This window comes from Dromiciops gliroides, chromosome 4 (genome assembly GCF_019393635.1).
Source record: "Dromiciops gliroides isolate mDroGli1 chromosome 4, mDroGli1.pri, whole genome shotgun sequence".
In the NCBI taxonomy this organism is placed as follows: Eukaryota; Metazoa; Chordata; class Mammalia; order Microbiotheria; family Microbiotheriidae; genus Dromiciops; species Dromiciops gliroides.
Window position 1 is genome coordinate 302,917,282 of NC_057864.1, and position 12,975 is coordinate 302,930,256.

The 12,975-nt window shown below is 34.2% G+C and overlaps 1 protein-coding gene across 1 annotated transcript in view; it reads left to right on the top strand.

Moving 5' to 3' along the window:
- The window catches only part of BCKDHB (branched chain keto acid dehydrogenase E1 subunit beta), a 284,101-nt gene that overhangs the window by 195,761 nt on the left and 75,365 nt on the right, over positions 1-12,975 (top strand). Inside the window, exon 9 of the mRNA XM_043963533.1 lies at positions 568-654. Within this exon, the coding sequence (XP_043819468.1) occupies positions 568-654 (87 nt within the window). The remainder of the gene's footprint in view (positions 1-567; positions 655-12,975) is intronic.

Below are 12,975 nucleotides of genomic sequence, written 5' to 3' on the forward strand. Positions count from 1 at the left end.
GAAACCTATCAACTTTATCTGTAATTTCTTCCTATTTTCCATTATTTCCAGCATTCCAAATTTTAGTCTTTTCTTTGTATCCTGTTTTCCCCATAGCTTTTTAATACTATTTTGGTACTTTTCCTTCTTAACTACCTGTTTTTTTTCTTAAGATTTGTATATTTAATTGTAAATATACATTGAAATGAACAAAACAGCAATTTCTCTCTACTAGTACAACAAAGAGGAAAATTGGCATAGAGATATAGGAAAATGTTTAACTGCAACAGCCTCAGCTGAAAATGATTTGCTATTTATCACAAAAATGTTGGATTAACAGTGGAGTTATAGGATCATGTTTGTTCTCCCTTTTTATATATAATATCATTTGAAAAAGTGTTATTTGTTTTATTTCATATGGTGGCAAAATACAATGCCATCATAAAAAAGACTATTCAATGTATTTTCAGATGCTAGTCTTCAGTTATGCATGTAACTGAACTCAAACCACTTGTAAATCTATAACATCACTACTTTGGAAAAAATACCAACTCTTAAAAACTGAGTTTTTTTGTCTCTCTTTTTCAGTCAGTGGCCAAAACTGGGCGACTTCTGATCAGTCATGAGGCTCCCTTAACAGGAGGCTTTGCATCAGAGATCAGTTCTACAGTTCAGGTAGAGTAACTTTTTCTTTTGGCATAAGTTCTAATATTTTGTAGATTCTCCTGTGTCTTGGGGAGAAAAAATACTTATCACAACATACAAAGGTAAGTACTTCATTGAAATCCATGTGTTCTGTCTGTCTTCACTGCCTTTTGGTTAATGGTATAATTACATCTGCTGGAAAAGGATTTGTATAAAAAGAAGAACTGAAAAATCCTATGTAGGGAAAAGTTTGAAACCAGTTTGATGAACCATGTTCTGGTGTATTAAAATTATATTTGAATAAGCTATATGCAGAGTTTTACCAAGTCTTCTCAGTTTGAATTTGATGTTTCTCCTCTAATGAAACCAAAGCTGACTATGAAATGGTTCATTTTGAAGTTATTCTTAAATATTTTAGACTCCAACTTGTAATAAATTACTTTGTCAAAAAGTCAGTCTTTTAAAGGCATTGTGTAACTAAATTTCTTTATAGTACTGGCAGCTGCAGTAGAATGGTTGAAAGGCTTATGTAAAGATTTATATTTTAAAATAGTCACTCAAACTATATGTCATACTACATGAGAAAAAATAATATTCCTTTCTGTATCACTTCCATTTGTTAGAGTATTTACTTAATGCCTCTATTCACATTTTTATTACATATCATGAAGGAGATAGCAAAGAGTATTTTCATTTTCTTTTAATTTGCATATTGAAAAACATGTTAAATCTGACTTGTTTTAATACAAAATACATTACTGTATTGAAATGTTTGCTGTTAAAATTTCACTTTTCTTTGGTTATATTGAAATTTTTTTTAGTTCCTAAACTATTTTATATTAATTTTCATATTAGACTTTCCTCTACTTTTTAAAATTCAGTTTTTAATCCACCTCAATATTAGTAGATATTCCATTTTAAAATAAATGGAATGTATAGAAATTAATCATAGCACTTACTCAGAAATTAAAATATTATCATTAAATAACACTAAATGCCAATTGAATATTTATTACACCTATAGGAAACTGTTGCAATTTTTTAAAAATTTTGACTGCTTTTTAATTTAATTTAATTTGGACTATAAAGCACAATAAAGTAATTCAAAATGTTGATTAGAGGAAGCAAAACTGTTTTAAGAGTAACATTAATGAAAAATTTAAATATTTTTGTCTTTTTGAAATAGAACAAGATTAACCATCTGTAATTACAAGTTAAAATGATCAGAATATTATTGCTACTTGTAATTAATATGAGCTTAATTAATGCAGAAACATATGATGAATGGTTACATACAAAATTCGGAAAAAGCAAGCTTTGAGGTTCTTGTTGATTTTTTAATTTCTTTCTCTACCCCCACCCCCACCCCCTACCCCACCTCCTCCTTCTGAGACTAGGTCTCCCTATCTTACCCAGGATGCAAATGCAGCAAGCTCTCATGAACCCATCCCCAATACTTGAGCAACTCAGAAGCTTTATCCTGCTTCTTTTCCTTGATGTGGGCCAGTTCACCATTTAGGCATCCTGGTTACCCCCTGTTTCTATTGTGGACACTCAATTGACTTCTGCCATTTGCTTTCCCATTTTATTAGGAGACAGTTTTCTTGTTAAATGTTACAGTATTGTTTGCATAATTAGTATTTTGCATTTTAAAACATCTTTCTCCTCTGCTTGTCCAGTTTTCCATTGCCCATTTGTGGAAATCAAATGTTGCTAAATGTCCTTAAAGGTTTATCCCTAAGATCAAGGTCATATGGTAGGCCCACTTGAAAAAAGAAATTGAGATTTACTTTATCATAATGATGTGTTCAATGCACTCTATCTCATATGGAACATTGATTAATACTTGTTAGATAAATCTGAACTTTACTTGACTGTTTTCTCTATAAATTTGCCCACCAAATGCTTTGTTACAATAACTTCATTATGAACTTTTCATTACATTTGAACAACAAAAACAGGGGGTCAGGGTGGTGGTGGGGGAGTTGAGAAAAGTGGATGAAAAAGATTGGGAAGTAAAAATATGTGCATTTTGCTTTTATCTATGCCCTTCAAGTGTGCTATCATTTAAGGGCACAGTAAATTTTATGTTATACAAACTCACCCACTCTCTTTCTTTAGGGAGTGTCAGAAGAGAATGATTGGATTTCTGGATCAATTGTTTAATTTATTCACTTTTAGTTTTCTCTATTAAAATGCTTCAATGGATCAATCATGAAGTTACTTCAGTTATTAATAAAGCAAGACAAGCATGTCAAACCTCTACATTAAAGAACTTAGAAAACTGAAATGTAATTTTCTTATAACAAGGGAATTGAACAGGTACAAGATAAAATTTGAATTGTGCAGAAATGATGGTTATAGATATGATATCATGTAATGTGGAAGAAGTGACTTTTAATGAGATGTAAAACAACTTAGTGTTTTAGTACATTCCTTCATGTTAATGAAAAATATAAATCATATAATGAAGGATAAAATTTTTTTACTGGGATTATGCAGCGAGATGTTAAATGCTGTTATATTTGATGATAATATTTTATCGTATACTTTTGAAGTGATCAAAATATGGTGAGAATTGTTTTTTTAAAGCTCATTTAATGTTATTAGCAAAGTCTTTTGATTTTTAAGCCTGTGACATAAATTAAGAATGCCTTACATTGTTGAAACTTCAGTCACTTAACCATCTTGAGTTATAGTTGTTTTCCCTAGCTGAAATAATGAACTTTCCCCACATTTGTTAGTTGCCAGATTTTCCCTTTTACATTTTTTCAAAAAGTAACCTTATTATCTCATGGTGTCTACTATTTGATAATCTAAGGAAAATCCCTTATTCAAATTAAAAAAAAAAACTTACTAAATTGAGAAACCTTCGAGACGTTTCAATGTTTTAGTTTCTAGTTCAGTTTAGTTGCTTGTTTGTTTTTGAAAGATAGCGTGCGTGTTGTAGATTAAAATGCTGGCTTAAATATTCTCCCTATTATATCAACTAATGGAAAATATATGTGAAAATGAGCAGCTGGAAAATATTTGCTAACACTATTTTCGTGGATTTCTAATCACTTTTAAATCAGTGAGAAACAACATAGCTTAGTGAATATAGAACTTACCTGAGAGTCAGGAAGAATTGGGTTCAAGTCTCACATCAGAGTAAATTACTCTACTTTTTAGGGTATAGGCAATTTTCCATATATATATATATATATGTATATATATATATATATATATATATATATATATATATATATATATATATATAAAAGAATGTTGTTGATTTACATTTGTAGAGGAAATTTTCTCATCTGGGAATACCCTAAGCCAATGAAAGCGCAAGTCTAGTCTTCCTCTCTACACCCTTTAAGTCAGGAATATAATAAAGAATATAGGTTTTAATCACACACAAAAATCAAAAGGATGATCATGAACATTATAGAGAATAATGATTTTTTAAAAATTACTAAATAAAAGAAACACCTAAAAAATCTTCTCACATGGATCAAATAAATAAGGTTTGGACTGCATATTGACATAATAGAAATTTTTCTTTTCATTTCCATTTTGGGACAATAAGCTACATGAAATTGTTAGCATAGGATGATTTGTTGTATGCAGGAAATATCACCAAATATATCAGTATTTTTAGTGTCTTAAGAAAAGATTGTTTAATCACATTTTTGTTCTGGACTTGTAATTTCTGTGATGTCGACACCCCTCAGAGTGGACATTTTTACCAGCGATGCAGGGCAGTTCATCTGTAATTTAGATTATTAAAAATTTACTTTGGTCACTGAGGCATTAAGTGACTTGCCCACATCCATACAACTGGATATTCTGAATAAGACTGTTCCCTTGTACCCTAACACAAGCTGCCTGTCATGTCTAATCATATGGAGAGATGGCATAGTGCAATGGATAGGCCACTGGACTTGGAGTTAGGATGATCTTTGTTCAGATACTTCCTTAGACTTCCTCAAAAGCTGTGTTAACTTGGGCAAGTCACTAAAACACTTTGTTCCTCAGTTTTCTCATTATAAAGTAAAAAAGTTATATTTTACTCAGTTTCCTTCCAATTTTTTTTTTTGTGTGTGTGGCGCAATGGGGGTTAAGTGACTTGCCCAGGATCACACGGCTAGTGTCAAGTGTCTGAGGCTGGATTTGAACTCAGGTACTCCTGAATCCAGGGCTGGTGCTTTATCCACTGCTCCACCTAGCTGCCCCCCCTCCTTCCAATTCTAAATCAATGATCCTGTTATCTTACATAAAAGATATAAAATGCTATATGAATATTGCTATATCTATCTTGTCTTCTTCAAAGAAATCATATTTATATTGTTCTAGCCATATTGCTTGCCAGTAGAAAAATGATCAAGGTATTATAAAGATGTATTATTTTTATATATTAGTTGTTAAAAATCTTCTCATGTAATGAACTATGTACAGAGAGCTTTTATTTAGTGAAAATTAAATACTTTAAAAAGTAAACTATTGTACAGTCTAATAAATTCTTATTTTTCAGATTAATTGGAGTTCATTTGAAGGGGGAGAGGGGAAAGTGCCAGACAGTCAGGTTTATTTGACTCTTTGTTACAGGACATTTATTAGTTTTAGATTCAGAGCTTGCTATCTCTTATCTAAATTTGTTTCTCCATCTGTTCTCACTTTAGGGGAAGGAATTTGTTTTCCCATTTACCATTTGACAGGTACTAAAAGTTAAGGTATAATTCTCTTAAGTAAAAATTGGACCACATTCATCTGAAGAAGTTGAAATGTGTATGTGTGTGCGAGGTAGGAAGGAATAACATGCATGAAAGAGCATGACAAATATTATATTTGAGCAAAACAAATATTTAGTAGATTCATGAACAAATAGATTATTTTTATGTTGCCATTTATTTTTATTGCTCTTGTATAATCACAAATTTTTAAGAATTATTTTCCACCTTTGAAATTATTATTTTATCAACATTAACTCTAAAATATTTAGTATTATTAAATCATATATAGAAATATAAATTATTTAAATCATGATAAGAAACTAGTTTGTGGCATAAAGCAATTTAATATGGCCTATTGCTTTAGGCACAGTAGAAACTTACCTTTTTTATTCATTTGCAACACATATTCCCATAATGATGAAATAAATTATGAGTCTGATTGGATTGTGCTCTAACAAAAAATACGCAAGAGAAGTAAAATCCTTTTTCCCCGTCTTCTGGATTTAGTGCTTAATAAGAATGCCAGAAATCTTGGGGATTGTGGTTGGCTTAAAGATTGGGGTTTTTTTACACATGGAAGCAATAAGGCTGCAATAAAGAGTCCAGTTGGAGGCCATGGTAAGTTTCCATACCATTGTTCCATCCTTTCTGTGAGGTCTCTTAACCTAGACTAGAAGTCAGGGATTGTTGAATACATATATGTATTTTTAAATGAATCCGAATATCATAAACTATAATAATCTGAAAAGATAATAAATCATGTGAAAAGAAGGTTTTTATATTTTTTAATTAAAGCTTTTATTTTCTTACTATCTCAAGCTGTAATTTTTTAGACAAGTACTCAAGTGTACAACTTCCTTATCACAATCAAAATAAAAAATGCGTAATTTTCAAACATTGACAAATTGGTAGAAGTATAAGGTTAAAATCATGGAAACATTTACTATAATTAAAATTTCAAAGCTAGTATATTTGAAAATTGAGACACAATACAAGGTCATGGCCGAGTAATAATATAGTGATTACATAAACAGTTTTGTAATTCTAATTTGCTTTAGACAACAGTGCATTTGAAAAAAAAAAAACGCAACATAGTATGTATGGTAATAGTTCAGTGGACCTGTGATAGGTATAAGTAGCAATACCCTGGTGATCATGTAATTAGGCAAGGCATGGAATGATCAGAAATGGACTGACTTTAAAAAAAAAAAGAATAATCTTAAAGCCTATGAAATAAAGAGGCAGAGGTATTTCCTTTGGCCAATACTTAAATTTGTATAATACAGACATGATAAGTTTGATTCTTTACATGGATGAAAAGTAAATAAAGAAGCACAACAATAAGTTCATTAGCCATTATCATTAACCTGTGATGATTAAAATATGAGAGACAGTTTCTGGCTAATTTAATAATTGTATTAATAGGGGACGGCTAGGTGGTGCAGTGGATCAAGCACCGGCCCTGGATTCAGGAGTTCCTGAGTTGAAATCTGGCCTCAGACACGTGACACTTACTAGCTGTGTGACCCTGGGCAAGTCACTTAACCCCCATTGCCCCGCAAAAAAGGAAAAAATAAAACAAACAAATAATTATATTAATAGGCCAGCAGGTTATTAATAAAAGGATGATCTCTGGCCATCTCTCTCAGACCAAAGACCCCTAATGCAGTGGGGTCACAGTTTTTAGCTGTAGGAGGTCCATTACATAGTGATAAAATCTAATTGGAGGAGTGTTATATTAAAATTATATTAAAATGAAGTCTGGTGATAGTGACTCAGGTCACTCAAATCTTGGTTTAATAAAACAAAAGACATTAGATAAAGAATGCAGACCCCACCCAAGCTGATGGGGGCACAGTGGTTTCCACCTTGGTGTGGTTTTGTGCAGTCTAAATCTCATCAGTAAAGTCCTTTAGCCATCTAAATAGATGAATCTGTCTCCACCCAAGACTCCTCTACCCAGATGAATCCCACTTTCAAGGACAACTGGACCTTGGAGTAGTGGTGATGGTGGAATCTGGTGGAGTGTGTGTGTGTGTGTGTGTGTGTGTGTGTGTGTGTGTGTGTGTGTGAAAAGGAAGGACTAAGAAAGAAGGGGAATATCACTGGATCCCCACCACCAAGATATTTGTTATAATTATTTCTCAAAAACCCAATGATAGTCTGCAAAGATGTGTAGAAGACTACTATACTAGTCTATACCTTTTTCCCCCCTTTTGCAGTTATGCCAAATACATAGGAAAATAATATCATCCAAAGCATCCTTTTGATGTAGGAGGTGAAAAAGGGTTTAACCCCCTTTCCACCTCCTACATCACTTTTGATTTTTTTGTTTGTTTTGTTGGTGAGGCAATTGGGGTTAAGTGACTTGCTGAGGGTCCCATAGCTAGTAAGTGTCAAGTGTCTGAGGCCGGATTTGAATCTGGCCGGACTCAGGTCCTCCTGAATCCAGGGCCAGTGCTCAATCCACTGCACCACCTAGCTGTCCCCCCACATCACTTTTAAAGTAAAAACATTTTGATACCTATGCAATGTCACAGGACTAGTCTAAGAACATAATTATAACATATCCTATTGACATTATTATTACTAATAAATATTGACAATTATATTTTAATTTTAATTTTTTTTCCTGTGGGGCAATGAGGGTTAAGTGACTTGTGCTAGACCCTGAAGAGCTAGAAAGTGTTATGTGTTTGAGGCTGGATTTGAACTCAGGTCCTCCTGAATCCAGGGCTGGTGCTCTATCCACTGTGCCACCTAGCTGCCCCCGCAACAATTATATTTTAAACAAATAATGCTGGAAATATTTATTTTTAGCTCATGGAGGGGATAACTTTCATACCCAATTGGGAGGAGCAATCTATTTAACACTGAAGGAAAATAGGAGGGGAAGAAGATAAGGAAGGATGAAAAAAGGGAGTGCAGAGTGAGGGAGAGGATAGTCAGAAGTAAAACACTTCTGAGGAAGAATAGGTAAAAAGTAGAGAGTAAATGTTATGGGAAGGGAGTGGGATGGAGGGAAATAGTTATGATGATTGATTATAATGGCAAAACATATGGTACCTAATTTGCTGGGCTTTTATGAAGAAAATTCTCTGTCAAGCTTAAGGCACTATATACAGGTTATGATGAACAGGATACTATCAGAAAAACCTAGAAAGACCTACATGAACTGAAGCAGAGTGAAATGTACTGTATACAAAATAACAGCAATAGTGGGGGATGATTTGCTGAGAAGCATGTGGATATTTTCAGCAAGGCAATGATCCAATATAACCCTGAAGGACTTATGAAGATTGCAGCCCATCTGCAGAGAAAGAACTGATAGTATCTGAAAACAGATGGAAACACATTAAAAAATTTTTTTTCTTTTCCTCTTTGATTTCTTAATCTGAAGTTTTGGGGGTTTTTTTTGACTGTTTTCTCTCGCAACTAGCTAATATGGGAATTTTCCCATGACTACTCATGTATAATTTATTTTGAATTACTTGAGTTCTTGTGGGTGGGGGGGGTGCGAATGGAGGTGGGGAAGAGAAGTTGGAACACAAAGTTTTTAAAAAATTGATGTTAAAATTTTGTTTTTACATATATTTTGGAAAATAAAATTCTATTAAAAAAAAAGAAAAACAAGTATTTCATGCTGTCTTCCAACCTCCACATCCCTGTCTTTTATTGTCTATAGGATAACTGATAACCAGTTCTATCTTGTTTCCCATTGACACCTGAAGCCTATCATGCCCCAATCTGTCTTATTACATTTCCTCAGACAACCTGTTGTTCTTTTAAACTTCCTTTTTTTCATTTGTGCCATCATTCACCCAGTCTCCTGTATTTAAAATCTTGACACTTTTTTTTCTCTCACCTTTGGTATGTAATATGCCAAGTTATAACTTTCTATTGATTCTATTTCATTTTTCCTCAATTAAATAAACATTTAATAGATGTCTACTATGTGACAGACTTTTTGCTAGACGTTGGGGATACAAAAAGTAAACAGTTATTACTCTCAAGGAAATTACATTTGATTGGCAGAAAGTAGATACTTGGATACCAAGTGCATGAAAATTAAATACAAAATATGAACAAGATAGTTTTTGGAAAGAGGGTAACTGGGGTAATCAAGACAGGCTTTCTGTTAGAGAGTGTGTTGAAGTTGAGCTAAAAAGGAAGCTAGGGATTCTATGAGGTAGAGGGTAAAAAATACAAGTTTAGGGGACATAGTGGGCAAATCTACATAGTTAGGGGATGGGACAATAATCTGGCCAAGAGCTCTTGAACCCATGGTTTTGTTATATTTTGTTAATGGCGTATGCTAAGCCTAAAAAGGAGAGGCTTTTAAAACCAAGCAGTGAGGAGCAGGTGGGTGGTGCAGTGGATAAAGCACCGGCCTGGATTCAGGCAGACTTGAGTTCAAATCCAGCCTCAGACACTTGACAGTTACTAGCTGTGTGACCTTGGGCAAGTTACTTAACCCCCCATTGCCCCACAAAAAAACCCAAAAAACCCAACACACACACACACACACACACACACAGAGAACAAACACAACAAAACCCCCCCAAAACAAAACAAAAGTAAAAAACAAAAGAAAAACAAAACAAAACAAACAAACAAAACCCCCAAACAAACAAAACCAAGCAGAGGGAGGGGGCAGCTAGTTAGTGCAATGGATAAAGCACCAGCCCTGGATTCAGGAAGAACTAAGTTCAATTTTGGCCTCAGACAAACTTGACACTTTCTAGCTGTGTGACCCTGGGCAAGTCACTTAACCCTCATTGTCCTGCAAAAACAAACAAAACCAGGCAAAGGAGAAAAGTAATTTCTTGAGAAAAGTAATGAAGTAGTAGCTACACCTGTGCTTTAGGAATATCATTTTGATGAATTGTAGACAGTAGAGACTTGAGTCACAAAGATCAATTAGTAGGTGATTGTGATGATTTAGACAAGAGATGATAAGGTCATGAAAAACTGGGGCTCTCTCTAAAACATTTTCCTTCTTTTCCATTTACATGTCAAGCATTGATTAACACTTTCTTGGACTTTTGTTGTAACCTTTTAACAGGTCTTGCTGGCAGTTCACATTATCAAGATATGATCATTTGAATGAAGATATGTAAGGTGCTTTGCAAGTCTTAAAATGCTATATAAATAACTAGCTATTAACGATTATTCCTATTCTCTTTTCTGCCTTCTCTATCCTTTACAAATACCCTCATGGTATCCTTCATATCACTGCCACATCTGATCATATCATTCTTAATAATCAAAATCCTTCACTAGTTCCCTTTTGCCTGTGGAATAATTCTATCTCCCTAGCCTAAAGTTCTAAGATTCTATACTTTGGTCAGATAGGATGCTTCTTTGTCCCATACATATGCCCTGTACTATACTGCCTCCTTATACTTTGTTCTCCTCCCCCAGAACTACTCTTTCTGCCTTTTGGATTCCTCCCTACCCAACTTTTAAAGTCCATCAAAAATTCTGCCTCCTTTTTAAGAATTTTCCTGATCCCTCAGTTGATAATGATTTTGCACCTTTATACATTTTACACACTTGCCATATGTTGCTTTGTGTTATAATCATCTGTTTATATAATTTCCCCTGACCAGACTATAAACCCATTAAGGGCAAGGACTGCATTTTAATTACAGTGAAGTTTCCATGTTTAAACTCAACAGTTTTTATCTTATACTTCTACCAAGTTGTTCATGTTTGTTTTTGTATTTCCTCCACCATTTAGCACAGGTCTGTGTACATGATAGGCACTTTGTAAATGTGTATTGAGTTGCTGAATTCTTTCTTGAGACAATTAATTCCCGAAACTTTGATGATGTTTTAACAGTTTTCCTGCCTTGTAATAGGAGTAAAGATTTGCTGTTTTCCACTATTCAGAAGTCATTCTAAAAATACTAAAATAAATAAGTTAGTCTTCTGCTTTGGTGCTTAGCATAGTGTACTGCACATAGACAACTAAGTACTTCTCCCCTTTTGGCCAAGTAAAGAATGAATTCCTGGGAAGGCCCCTGGAGCGAGGCAAATAGTTCCCGCATGTTTACCCTCCATTTCTCCTTTCTGCTTGCTGCCCCAAAAGTCTAAAACTCAGTGGCAGCATTTATTTTTCCTTCTGCCACTTGTTCCCCAGGGATTGTTCTTCCAGGAAGCACTGGTACTCGGCACATGATTTAGCTCACACAAAGTCCTTTGAATTAGCATCTATTTCCTTCTAAAATTTTCCCAATAGAAAAAGGGCTTCAGACCAAGGAACATCTAACCCTATGGCAAAATTATAATCCTACTCCTATAAATTATTCTGATTCAGCTGTGACTAATAGACATTTTTTCCTCTCTTCATCAACTGCTGCTGTTTATTGTCACATGAAAATCTCTTGGAAAGTGTATGATAGACAGACAGACAGACAGACATATCAGTTGGTATACTAGTTAACTCCTTGCCTGTTGTCTCCTTTGGGAAGCAAATGTCCCAAGTAAGGCTCTTAACCTTCCCCCTCCATGTCTGTACTTCAACTTTTCTAATTATATTCTGCACATTATAGATGTTCAATCATGTCTGACTCTGTGACCTCATTTGAGATTTTCTTGGCAAAGATGCTGGAGTGGTTTGCCATTTCCTTCTCCAGTTCATTTACAGATGAAGAAATGGAGGCAAACGGGGTGAAGTGACTTGCCTAGGGTCACACAGCTAGTATCTGAGGTCAGATTTGAGGTCAGAAAGACAAGTCTTCTTGACTCAAAGCCCAGCATTCTCTCCACTTTGCCATCTAGCTGCCCACATTATCATTATATACTGTATTTGAACAAAATGTGTATCTTATAAAATCATAGTTTAACTTTTAGGTGGACTGATCTAGTATAAAGATTGCTGACCTTGGAAGCAGGAGATCTAGATTTGAATACCACTCTGGTTCTTAATAATTGTGTGAAAGTGGACGAGTCACTGTCCATTGGATACTCCATTGAGGCTTTTCTCAGCCACAGTTTTTCTTCAACAATAAAATGGGGAAATAGTATTTCTACTTCCTGCCTCATAAGGTTCATAGGATCATAGACCTAACCTGTAAGGAGCCTTAGAGGCCATGTAATTCAAGCTCCTTATTTTACAGATGAGGAAACTGAAACCAGGTGTAGCTATGTAAATACATCGAAGTCACACAGGTATTTGAACCCAGATCCTTTGGATTAAGAACCTGTCCCCTTTGCATAGTACCACACTGCTTTATAAAGGAAAGGCTTTGTAAACTTTAAAATGCTGCATAAATGAAAGTTACTGGTTGTCTACTGTTGATCAAAGGTATTTTTAAAAATTAAGTACTAGCAAGGACTTATACTAGCCTTTGTATACATTTTATTGATTATAGTATTTTCAGTCTAATCATCAGAGACGACTCTGATCTTTCCAAACATCAGTGCACAATATAATCACAATCACTAATAATAGCAATCATTTACATGATGCTTTAAGCTTGCAAAGTGCTTCACATATGTTACCCAATTTGATCCTCATGACAAATGATCCCTGGAAACTCTTATTATTCCAATTGTTTCAATAAGGAAACTGAGGCACAGAGACATTAAGTGGATAGCAAGAAGTATTTGAGGCTTGATTCAAACTCAG